Below are 13,143 nucleotides of genomic sequence, written 5' to 3'. Positions count from 1 at the left end.
AGCCACCCAGGCACCCCAAAAATTCAGTTTTTAGTCTCTTGAGCATTTAAAAATGTACAGTTTCCTGGAGTAACGTGCACACAAAAATGCAAAAATGTAAAGTTTTTTCTTTTAACTAATGTGCACATTGGTCAAATTGTTTCTTTTCAGTGTTTTTAAGTTCAGTGGGGTTGGGTATGAAAGCATGGAGAATGGTTAGTCAGTCAACAGATATTTTTCTAGTATCTACCGTGGGGCAGGCCCTGCTAAAGCCCACCGAGTTCTACCAGGCATTGTGCTAAGAAATATCTTACATAGTCTTGGGGTGCCTGGGTGGCCCAGTTAGTTAAGCGTCCAACTCTTGATCTTGGCTCAGGTCACAATGTCATAGTTCATGAGTTAGAGCCCGTGTTGGGCTCTGCACTGACAGCACAAAGCCTGCTTGGGAGTCTGTCTCTCCCTCTCTCCCTCTGCCCTTACCCTGCTCTCTCTTGCATGTGTGCGCTCTCTTTCAAGTCTTTTTTAAAAAGGTAAAAAAGTGGGGCGCCTGGGTGGCGCAGTCGGTTGGGCGTCCGACTTCAGCCAGGTCACGATCTCGCGGTCCATGAGTTTGAGCCCCGCGTCAGGCTCTGGGCTGATGGCTCAGAGCCTGGAGCCTGTTTCTGATTCTGTGTCTCCCTCTCTCTCTGCCCCTCCCCCGTTCATGCTCTGTCTCTCTCTGTCCCAAAAAATAAATAAAAAACGTTGAAAAAAAAATGTTTAAAAAGGTAAAAAAGAAACATTTTATAGTTTCTTTCACTTTCATATCCTCGTAAGGGGCCCAGGCTTCATTGGTCATTTGGTCCTGGATCTTCTAGCAATACAAATTAAGCCCTTTAACCTGCAACTCCAGTTAAATTTTAATCACTCTTAGGCCTTGATAGCAGGAGAGACACCTGTAGTGTCACATTTGATCCATTTTAACTAAAGACTTGCAAACTGTGAGAAACTATAGCTTTCAGTGGTAACTTGTGTCTGGGGGCTTAGGCTATGAGTACAAGTCAGGTATTTGCATCATGGTGCATTGGTGTGAGCTATTGTCATGGCGGGGCAATAAGGCGAGAACATGAATGGGCATCATGGGAATGTGCTGTCCTGCTTGGGGACTCTCCCTGTGGCCCTGAGTATGAAAGGGTAAAAACACTCTGGTCTCCCCATGTTGCAAATTCTTAGAAATTTTATTGCCATGGAAGAAAGGAAAGGCAACTTCGTTTGCCCTCGTTGCTCCTTGAACTATTTTGCCCTGGCTTAGCTTCTGGAGTCTGGTATGTGCCTCTAGGCAAGAAGTGAAGGGCCAAATTGAATTTCCTTCCCCTCAAGACATGGGTTTTAAAGATGACTATGTCCATTCCAGTCCTCAAGGATTTCATTATCTTGCTGAAGATCCTGACATGATTCTGTGGAAAAATTTACTGGTGGGTGCCAGGCACTGGGGATAAAATGGGAGCACTCAGAGCAGACAAGGCCTTAGTCTCATGGAGTTGACATGCTGGGCCCTTGAGACCATAAACAAGGAAACCTTGATAAGGAATGGGAAGAAATGAAAACAGTAATGAAGTGGAGAGTGAGTAAGGGGCTACTTTGGGCTCATTGTCAATGAAGGCTCCTAAATGGTGCTATTTGGCCAGAAACCTGAGTAAGAAATCATTTGTGGGAACACGGGGCAGAGTATTCCAGTCTGAGGGGCTGGCAGGAGAAATAGCCTGAGGCAGCAATAAGGTGGCACTTGAGGTGATGTTGGAGAAGATAATCAAGAGGACGTGACCAGTGGTTGACCCTTAAACTGGACTCAGGCAGTCCAAGGTTCCTCATCCCTCCCACCCCTCGCTGTGGGAGATGTTCCAAGGACATGGTCTTGAGACTAAGGTGTTGAGCCCATCTGGATGTGACTGAACCCAATTATGACCTCTATACAAACTTAGTCTGGCATGTAGGTGGGGACATCTACTCTTGCCTCACCAAAGATAACCCTTACAAGTAAGTTTCCTTGCTTAATTAGAACCACCACCTATATATCTGGATTGGCCTTCCTTTTCAGTCTTCTTGCCTCCTGTATACAAGGGCCAGTTCGCAAACTAACACATGAGGTGCTTTCTAGTAATAGGTAAAAAAAAAAGAAAAAACCCTGAGCTTTTAGTATGTTCCAGGCATTTAAGTTCTACACACTTTACATGTAATTCATTTCATCCTCACAAAACAATGAGGTAAGTATATTATCTCCAGTTTGGGTGAGGAAACTGAGGCACAGAGAGGTTAATTAACTTGCCCAAAATGACACCGCTAGTAAATGCTGGAGCTAGGATTCAAACCCAGAGTCCATTTTCGCAGTTTTTACACACAAATTGGAGTGGGGTAGTGCATAAATCCCATCTCTGAGTGCTCTCCTTTCTCCACTGTTAGGACCAGTTGGGTTCATTCACTCAACAAATATTTCTTGATGCCTGCCATGCACATCACTATTATAGGCGCAGAGGATACAATGGTGTACGAAATGGACAAAATCCCTGCCTTTTTGACGTCCACATGGATGGGGAAATAAATACCAAAAGTAAATAACCAAAGAATCATAACTGTGGCTAAAAGAAATAAGGATGACACAGCGGAGTGGATTGGGGTCGAACTTAAAATGGTGCGACCCTTGGGCTCGGTCCCTTGAGCATCCGACTTGGGCTCAGGTCATGATCTCGTGGGGTTCCTGAGTTCGAGCCCCCCATGGGGTTCGCTGCTGTCAGCACAGTCAATACAGATCCTCTGTACACCCCCCCCCCGCCCCTACCCCGCTTGCGCTCTCTCTCAAAAATAAACATTAAAAAAATTAAAATAGTGTGATCTAGGGAACGCTTCACTGAAAAGACCTTTGAGGAAAAGCAAAGTTTTTAGGGGATTGATCCTTAGGATTCTGTAACCCAAGACCCAGCTCCATTTCGCGCACACTTTACGCAATGCGCGGCATTCGGAGCCCCTGCCTAGTGCTCGGGTGCCCTCTGGTGTCCCTCCCTCCCTGCGGAGCCTCGGCCGCTTCAGCAGACGGATAGCAAGACCGGAAGTGCCGCGTCCTCCCCTCACCCTCCCCTTCCGGCTCACTTCCGCCTACCCCGCCCGGGCCGCCGGACCGGAAGCGTAGCGCTCTAACCCCAACCTCTTGGTCTAGCTTGAAACCGGGTGCCGCCAAGATGCCGGTAAGGGGGCGAAGTCGCGGTGTGGAGAGATGGCGAGAACTGGGGAGAGCGGCGAGAAGTCGTGCGTGAGCTGAGAGAAGCGGGCCGAGGAGGGCAGAGAGGAAGCGGGCCCTGAGAGGGGGAGAGGCGAGGAGAGGGGGCCTGTCGCTGTAGGATTGGGTCGGCCAGCGGGGACGGGGCCGCGGCAGAGTGGGCCAGAGACCCCGAGCGTGTAGAGGAGGCTGCCCCGGCCCCTTTCGCCCCTTTCGCCCCTTTCGCTCCAGTGCCGACCCCTTCTCTCGTTCTTCCTGTGTCCCCGGACTCCGGCAGGATCCCCAAAGCTTCACTAGAGCCGAGAAGCCAAGGGCTGTGCTTTTTTTTTTTCTTTTTTTCTCCCCCAATTCTCAAGTCTAGGGTCTGGTTTCTCTTTTTCTACCCCCCACAGGCCCACTTCCTCTTCAGCCCCCGGGGGCGGATCACTCCCGCTGCTTGTCACTGTCATACCCCACTTCCCGGACTCCCCCTCTGTCGCTCCGGCTGTGGTGGCCACACTTGGCTGCTGGCTGTAGGGCCGCCAGAGCAGACGCTAGGTCGGCGCCTGGTTACCAGATGTTTCTATTTTCGTGTGCCTCGGGGTAGGAGTAAAATTGATAGTAGGCTGGTTGTCCTTCATTGCTGACAGCCAGTCTTGTGGGGCAAATTTATCGCCATCATGGTCTCCATTTTGCGGGTGAGGAAAAGGAGGTTCAATAACGTGATTACTCACACAAAAAAATTACTGAGCATCTGCTGCTTGCCAAGTACTGTTAACGGCTGTAAATAAGGCCAACAAACCCCTACGCTCGAGGTCACAGGCTAATGGGGAGACAGATAAACATGTAAATGTAAATAGAGAAGATGGTTTTAGATAGTGACAAATGCGATGAAGGAAATCGATGGGTAGCAAGACAGCTGGTGGAGGCTGCTTTAGATGAAGCATACCTGTGACAAAAAAGAGCAAGCCACAGTTACATATTTAATGAATCTTATAGCTACCATTTGATTCCTGATGTGTTCCAGGCAGGCCCTGAGCTACACACTGCATGTAAATTATCCCATTTAATCCTCACAGTAACCCTGTGAAGTAGATAACGCTATTGTTCCCATTTTGCAGAGGAGGAAATTGAGGCTCAGAGAAGTTAAGTAACTTACCCAAGGTTGTGTACTGAAGCTAGATTTTTTTTTAAATTTTTTTTTCAACGTTTATTTATTTTTGGGACAGAGAGAGACAGAGCATGAACGGGGGAGGGGCAGAGAGAGAGAGGGAGACACAGAATCGGAAACAGGCTCCAGGCTCCGAGCCATCAGCCCAGAGTCTGATGCGGGGCTCGAACTCACGGACCGCGAGATCGTGACCTGGCTGAAGTCGGACGCCTAACCGACTGGGCCACCCAGGCGCCCCTAGTAAAGCTAGATTTTAAGCTAGGACTTTAGAGTCCTGTGCTCATTCCTGGACTTCCCTGTCCCCCATTAGGTTGAAAGTTCTTCAAGGACAGAGATCATACTGGTCCTTCTTACCATTTTATCACCATGCCTTGCACATAGAAGGTGTTTGGTTATCATTCGGTGAATGAGTGAATATATGAATGGGGCCCTTCTTGAGTTACCGAAAGACAGACTATCTTGTAAAAAGCAGAACTAGGAATCAGCATACAAATTGCGTTCATAAATGTGGTTTCCCCTGCTCCTTTAACCCACACCTACCCGCTGAAGGCATTAGAGAACTCTTCATTTTATAAATTTGGAAATAGGCTAAGAGAAGAAAAGCGATGTCTTGGTCAAACACACAGCCAGGAAGTGGCAGAACTGAAAAGCCAGTGCTTGGGTTCTGGTTTAACAATAGCTTGGGGAAGGGGGGGGCGTACCCCTGATTTTTTTGTGTTTGCCTATCTTTGTAGCATAAAGACTTCCACCAGTTACAAATGTGATGTCACTGAACATGAACTTGGAAGATGCCCGGTAGCACACCATTACATAGTATTTATTCTGCAAAGATAGAAAAGTTATAAATAACCTTAAGATCATAGACCATAGTGAAATAATTTTTAAAAATAGAAAGTAATGAATTTTGAGTACTTATTACCTTTGTTTTTACTATAACTTAGTTGCAAATTTGTATAATTTAATTTTTAGTAACGGCTGTGTTTAACAACCAGCTTACTTCCAAATTTGTCAAAATTCCTCAAAATGTATAACATCCCGTTTTCATGAGCCAGTAAGAGCCAGCTCCAGACCATTGCTGCTGCCATCCCTTTTTCCCCCTCCCCTAGTTAGTCTCGGGTGGGTTATTCTTTTTTCCTCTGGAGAAATGTTGCTTGTCTGCCCCGCTGACATTTGCTCTCTTTCTGTTTCCGTATTCTTACCTGGCTTGCCACAACAGGCTTACCACTCTTCTCTCATGGACCCCGATACCAAACTCATTGGAAACATGGCACTGTTGCCTATCAGAAGTCAGTTCAAAGGACCCGCCCCTAGAGAGAGTAAGTCGAAACTTCTTTCCATTATTTTCAGATTTTAGTAGGAAACAGCTAGCGATCCTCGGACGTTTTCAAGTCAGGCAAAGTCTTAGTTCAGTCCTCGGTCTCAGATTGCTCTTGTATTTTCTCTATGCTTGGTGGATATTGCATTCTAGGCCTTTCAAGATCAAGTGTATTATTGCTGCTGAGTTCTCCAGGATATTTTGTTGAGAGGGAAGAGGAAATGTGCTTCTGGACAGTGTTCTGTCATCCCACTGTCAGTTCTTACAAAGTGATTTAATGCTGCTATTTCTGTAGCATGACATGTCCCCATCCTTTCTCTGTCTTAAGGCTGGGAGAAAAAAACAAACAAACATTTTAACCCCTTCTCCCATTCAATCCTACTTCCTTTATTCATTCTTCAGTATCTTCATTTTCAGTAGTACTTCGATCTTAAATCTTACGTGCCCTCTATAACATTGCACATTCTTTCTCTTGTTTTTCTGAATTTTAGATCTTTGCTTTCTTTCTTGGTACTCACTTTCTCTTTTTTTGAACCATGTCTTACTGTTTAGAAAGCCCCATTCTTTTAGACTCTTCTGACACATTCTGAGATGTTCTGCCAACAGTGTGATTTGTATTGTATTAGACAGGGTTTCCCTGTACCCAGAAAGCATCTGCACTGATTTCCATTTTGGGTTTCTAACACCATAGTTTTCATTGTCAATTTTGTACTGACCTGGTCTCCATTCCTCTGCCAGACTATTTGACTTGACCTCTTCTTAATTTTGTTTTCAACACCAGTGGAAAACTCAGTAAACTCAATAAATTTGGTGAGTTGCCATAGTTTTTACTTGATTCTGAGATGAAGAAAAAGGAACAGATGGGAAAAAATAAAAGACCAAAAAGAAGAAAAAATAGCATAAAAGAAAAGAATTACAGTGCAAAGAAAGAATAAGAATCAATGTTGGCCCAGATTCCTTGAGAAGCAGCCTTTTCAGATGGTTACAAAATACATGTAGCAGATTAGAAAATGTAATTGACCAGGGATGGAGTGTATCTAATTACCACCTTTGCAACATTTCCTGGGCCCTTAAGGGAGAAAGGGGCCCCTAGAAACCAGATCTTTGTGGCTTCTGTAGACAGGGATACTCTTCCTCAGGAGACAGGATTAGACCTGAACAAGAATTAGGAAGGAGTACAAGCCTGTGCTGTGAGCTAAATAATAGGTAGCATTAATCAAATTAATTTATTTATGGGGCACCTGGCTGGCTCAGATGGTTGAGCGGCCAACTCTTGATTTCAGCTCAGGTCGTGATCCCAGGTCATGGGATTGAGCCCCATGTCACGCTCTTCACCAAGGGTAGAGCCTACTTAAATTTAAGATTCTCTTTCTCTACCTCTGCTCCTCCCTTCTGCTTGTGCACGGCCCCCCCCAACCCCTCTTTCAGAACCAAAAAAAATTTTTTTTACATTCAACAGATAGCTTTTGAACACTTTTTTGTGCCAGACATGCTTCTAAATCTTGTAACCCATTCCCCACCCCCCACAGTTTTACATTTAGAAGAACTAACTGGTTTTATAAACAATATTGAATCTTTTGAGGAAGTTTCCTTTTCTCTAGATAAGAAAATAGATTGGGAGAACACAGAGTCTAGAGTTAGAATTATGTTGAAATTTTTTAGCAGGGGAACAAGCAGCATTAAAGTCAGCTGAATCACACAGGATTCAACCTTCAGGATTACCTTGCATTTCTACTGTGTGAGAGGGATAGCAGTCATGGACAAGAAATATAAATAACTGTCTCTGGGGGAAAAAAAACAACAGTCTGTGCATTTCTGCAACCAGCTGCCGGATATCAAGACCCTGGGATTTTGACCTTCTTAAAATAAGAAAAGGAAAATAAAAAACTGCCAAAGAAATTGTATAAAGAGATCTGTCTTTGTGACAACAGTGTTTCTGGCTTTTCTCAGTCTCCAACCACCTAAAACAGCTTGTACAAGTATATATTAAGTCATAGTTTTCATAGAAAGATCTGTACATGAGCCCAGTGTGTTCCTAAATAACAGTTGAGATTTTTTTCCCCTGAAACTGCAGTATGTAAATTCAAATCAAATTACATTGTATAGTTTTTAGTTTTAAATAGCATTTTATCAAAGTTAGTCTGTGTCTCAGTCTATTTTTATAAACCCATTGAGAAACGTCTAGAATGATGTTCACCAAATGTTAATAGTAGTTATTTCCAGGGAGTGAGATTTAGGGTGACAGTAAAATATTTTTCTGTGTTGATTAATTTGTTTCTAATGAGTATATTTTTTATAAAAACAATAAAGCTATAAGAATAAACCATGGGGGTGCCTGGGTGGCTCAGTCAGTTAAGCATCCAGCTCTTGAGATCAAGCCCCAGGTCAGGCTCTGTGCTGACAGCAGAGGCTGCTTGAGATTCTCTCTCTCTCCCTCTCTCTGCCCCTCCCTCTTTCTGTCTTAAATAAACCTTTAAAAAATAGCAAGCTTTTTAAAAAAAATAATAAACCATGTACATACTGATTTTCCTAGAAATTGTTTCTAAAGACCTCATGTCTCAGCCTCATTTTATTTTATTCAACTCCATTTTTAAGTTTGTTTATTTGTTTTGAGAGAGAGAGAGAATATCCCAAGCAGGTGCCGCACTGTCAGCACCAAGCCAGATGCAGGGTTTAAACCCATGAAACATGAAATCATGACCTGAGTCAATGTCAGATGCTTAACCGACAGAGCTACTCAGGCGCCCCTCAACGCCAAGACTTTTGACCATTGAACTGGGGGTTTTTTTCTAAGTGTTATTTTCGCATTTGGCTAATGTTCTCTGCCTTCTTCCCCTTGTGTCCTCCTTAGCAAAAGATACAGATATTGTGGATGAAGCCATCTATTATTTCAAGGCCAATGTTTTCTTCAAAAACTATGAGATTAAGGTAAAGTACAGAGCTTTTAATATTTAATTTGGTTTTCTGGTAGGGATAATAATCTACCTGGCAGTCAGGGTTCTGAGGAGTAAATAAAATTGAATGAGATTGTACGACTTTAAAAACCCAGAATAATGCCTAATATTAGACCCTATATCAACATTAGTTTCTCATTTTTCCTCCGAAGTCTGTACCATGTGTCAGCAAACTACAGCCTGAGGGCCAAATCTGGCCTCCTGCCTCTTTTTACAAATAAAGTTTTATTAGAACACAGCCACGTACATTTTTTTAAGATATTGTCTATGACTGCATTCACTCCACAGCAGCTGGGTTGCACAGTTGTGACAAAGCCTGGCCTACAAAACCTAAAATATTTAATATCTGGTCCTTTACAGAGGAAGTCTGCCAACCTGTCATCTAGACATTTTAATTTATTATCAGCATTAGTAAAGCTCCTACTGTGTGCCAGTCCAAAACTAAAAAATCCTACGTGATATGATATTTTTATATACTTCTGTGTCCTGGACCTGAAATGGAGCAATAAAGAAACTTCACTGATCCTGGTCCTTCCCTTGACTACCCTTTTCTCCTTTCTGCTCTTAGTTCTTGTGAGGAACGGGGTAAAGAGGAAGGTAGGAGGAAGGTGGCAGAAAAGGAGAGGGGGAGATGGAAACAAAATAAAAAAGAACTTTTCTGAGTTCCTTCATTGAGCGAGTTACAGGAATGTCAACAACTTTTCTTGATAACATTCTAGAATATGGAACTTCAGCCTCTCCTTGCCAGACTTTGACCTTTTGGAATCAGAGTGTGAAAATCTTTGTTTGTAGACTCTTGGTCTAGAAATTGTAGTCTAACTGTCCTGTGATACTCACAACGTATTCTGTATTTAATATACGGTCTAAGTGTTACGTTTGTAATAGGTGTAAATAAATGTAATTCTGCCACATTTCATTCTTCTGAGTCATATAATCTTAAAAAAAAGGACATGTGTAATTTGGTTTTTTTTAGACTGTAGATCTGTGCCAGATTTAACCTGAAGTATGTGCCACATTTGCTCAACATCCAACCCTCACATTTTCCTTTTAATTAGATCAAGAGGTGGGCTCATGAAGCTCTTTAAGAACAAGACACATGAAGGGGTGCCTGGGTGGCTCAGTTGGTTAAGCGTCCAACTTCAGCTCAGGTCATGATCTCACAGTTCCGGAGTTCAAGTCCCCTGTCGGGCTCTCTGCTGACAGCCTGGAGCCCAGAGTCTGCTTCAGATTCTGTGTCTCCTTCTCTCCCTGCCCGTCCCCTGCTTGTGCTCTGTCTCTCTCACTTGCTCAAAAATAAATAAACATTAAAAAAAAAAAAAAAAAGAAGACACACATGAAATAGCTGTTCCTCCTTTAAAGTCGTAAAGGCTTTTGTACTCGGCAGAGACTCTGAAGTGAAAGAGCTTTAAAAATTGGCTGACCATATGGTGCACCTCAGGTTTTCCAGGCAGCTCTAGTAACTCTCCTTCCTATACAGAGAGAGGTGCTGTTGGCACAGCTTCCCGGGGACTGAGAGGCAAGGGGAATGCAGCGGTAAGGGCAGCCAAGGTGAACAAAAACAGCCCCACACAGCTCAGGTTGGCAACAGGCGGCTCCCACCCTGGGAGCGGACACACCAGTGGCCCAAGAAGACTGCATTTGGAGAATGGCAACTTTTGATGCTGTAGGAACTATACTTGCAGCTTTCAGTTGATGCTCAAAAGACAAAGCTTGAATTTTTATTGCACGTGATTGTTAGGTTTTAATCAGGACTGTTTTTAACTTCTGTGTTCCCACCCCCGCCCCACCCCTGCAGAATGAAGCTGATAGAACCTTGATATATATAACACTCTATATTTCTGAGTGTCTGAAGAAACTCCAAAAGGTAATTAAACTTGGATGATTGTCTATCTGGAAAACACAGTACTAACACATGTTCACATGCTTAGCCATCTGGACTTGTTGAGACTTTAAGGACAAGTAGTACTTTCTCTTAGAGCCCGGACCCAAGAGGAAAATCTGAATGTGGATTCTAAACCTATAATTTAGTTGACTAATGAGAAGATAAGGGTGTGGTGTTTTAAGGCATTGCGTGTATCTTCCCGAGACAGAAATCTTTCTTTTAAACTCTTGGCTCAGAGGTTGTTAACCTGGGGTCCAAGGATATAATTCAAGGGTTCATGAGCTTGAGAGGGAAAAAGATTACATCTTTCTTTTCACTAACTTGTAACTGAAATTTAGGATTTACTGTAATTATTAATGTAGGCAACAACCCACAGTAGCATAAGCTGTACCTGTGACTTTTTCTTCAGTAGAAATCACAACATTTTCCTATTACATTTCAGAGTTGAAGATGTTTTGAAATTTTATTTTCACTCATTACTACTTCATATTTTAGTTATTAGGCCCCTGCCTGGATCTTGTCATGCAGTGCATTAATAAAGAAGTGCCTGTATGAGTCTGTCATAAATTTGGCTTTTTAATATTGTAATTATTGTGTTTGACTATAAATGATTTCTTTTATAATTTTGTATGTTTTAGTCATTTAAAACATTATTCTGGGGAGGGGCCTAGAGGCTTCCCAGAATGCAGAAGGACACCCAAAAACATTAGTAATCCCAGCCACATCTACTTAGACTAAAAAATTACAAATTGGATGTTATTATCCTTTTCTCTGTAAAATATGTGTGTGTGTATAATTTTTTTTCTTTTTCTTTTCTTTTTTTTTTTTTAGTGCAATTCCAAAAGCCAAGGTGAGAAAGAAATGTATACCCTGGGAATCACTAATTTTCCCATTCCTGGAGAGCCTGGTTTTCCACTTAATGCAATTTATGCCAAACCTGCAAACAAACAGGAAGATGGTAAGAACAGGGTTTCCACCTCCCTCTTTATGGCACAAGATTTTCTCCATTTGATTATTTACCCCCTCCTTTCTTCGTCTTGATTGGTGTACAGGTTGAGAGTAGTAGAATCATTAGCACAGATACTATCTTCCAGTAACTCTCACAAAAGATTCTTGGCAACAAATATAACATGTAGAGAATCTTTTGAACCAAAATAGTTATAAAACCACTGGACTGTCATTTCTATTTCTTATCTTGTCTGAATGTGTAGAAATGTATTACCAAGGTCACTGTCCAGCAACCAGCACACATTGGGGATGTATTCTCAGACAGGATTTTTCTTATTTTTCTCCTGGCTCCTTATTTTAGAGGTGATGAGGGCCTACTTACAGCAGCTGAGACAAGAGACTGGACTGAGACTTTGTGAGAAAGTTTTTGATCCTCAGAATGATAAACCTAGCAAGGTAAGACCCTCTTCTTTACCTATTTAGTTGATAAATAACCTTTTATCATGCAGCTACTATTAAATAAACTAAGGTCTTCCCTTGCAAGAATATTTTAGTCTCTGCATTGCAGTGCTGCTTAACTTTGAGTATGTGCCTAGTACGTACATAGTAGGGGTTCAGTGAGTCACAGTGAATAATGAATTGCATATGATAAACATTTTTGGTTGTATGTTCTTATATTCGGGCATTGTAAACCCATAGGGCAGATTTTCTGTGTGAGATATCTTGAATGTATTACATTTTTTTGCCATCATAATTTTGACTGATTTGTGAGTCAAAAAAACTTTTTTACATGTGTTTTCAAGAAGTTTATAACGTAAGAAATGTCAGGCCAAGATTACATTCTGTTATTACATAAATTAATATTCTGACCTTATCTTGAACTTGCATGGTGATTTGACACCCACTATCCATTCTGTTTTATCCCCTCTTGTTAGTGGTGGACTTGCTTTGTGAAGAGACAGTTCATGAACAAGAGTCTTTCAGGACCTGGACAGTAAAAGGAGCCTGGGCAGATACTTCCCACAGCCATGGGCAGCATTTTACAGCAAGATGTACACAGTTCTTTGCCTTTATTTGATAAAGTTTTATACGGAAGAGAGAAGAGAGCATGTCTTCACTTGAAGAGCTCTTTATCAAGAATTAGGGTGGCGGGGGGAAGAATGGGCTGTCGAAGGGTGATTTGAAATTTTCTGTGTTATTAAGCTGGTGCTTAATAAGAATAGGTAATAATAAAGAAATTTCTAACATTCCATGTCAAAACACTTTATTGCTTATCTTTTACATTCACTTAAAGTGTTTTTGAGCTAATATTCACTCTTTTAAAGTGTACAGTTCATGGCATGCCTGGGTGGCTCAGTCGGTTAAACATCCAACTTCCGCTCAGGTCATGATCTCATGGTTTGTGGGTTCGAGCCCCGCGTCAATCTCTGTGCTGACAGCTCTCTCTCTGCCCCTCCCCTGCTCATGCTCTCTTTCTCTCTCAAAAATAAATAAACATTAAAAAATAATAATTAAAAAATTATAATAAAGTGTACAATTCAGTGGTGGTCACCCCCCCTAACCATTCTTTTCCTCTCCCCACCCCATCATTCCCTGGCAACCAGTGATGTACTTTCTGTCTATGGATTTGCCTTTTCTGGATATTTCACAATAAGGGATCATACA

General features: G+C 42.4%; 1 protein-coding gene across 1 annotated transcript; it reads left to right on the top strand.

Moving 5' to 3' along the window:
• Window positions 1–3,039: 3,039 nt before the first annotated feature.
• Window positions 3,040–12,738, top strand: ARPC3 (actin related protein 2/3 complex subunit 3). The gene is made up of 7 exons (XM_015063762.3): window positions 3,040–3,197; window positions 5,596–5,695; window positions 8,546–8,622; window positions 10,444–10,512; window positions 11,362–11,488; window positions 11,840–11,934; window positions 12,414–12,738. The coding sequence occupies exons 1-7, from the start codon at window positions 3,192–3,194 to the stop codon at window positions 12,474–12,476; spliced, it is 537 nt and encodes a 178-aa protein (XP_014919248.1). The 5' UTR covers window positions 3,040–3,191; the 3' UTR covers window positions 12,477–12,738.
• Window positions 12,739–13,143: the final 405 nt, after the last annotated feature.

The sequence above is a fragment of the Acinonyx jubatus genome, chromosome D3 (assembly GCF_027475565.1).
Source record: "Acinonyx jubatus isolate Ajub_Pintada_27869175 chromosome D3, VMU_Ajub_asm_v1.0, whole genome shotgun sequence".
NCBI classification, from domain to species: Eukaryota; Metazoa; Chordata; class Mammalia; order Carnivora; family Felidae; genus Acinonyx; species Acinonyx jubatus.
This window is presented reverse-complemented; position numbering and strand designations above follow the sequence as displayed.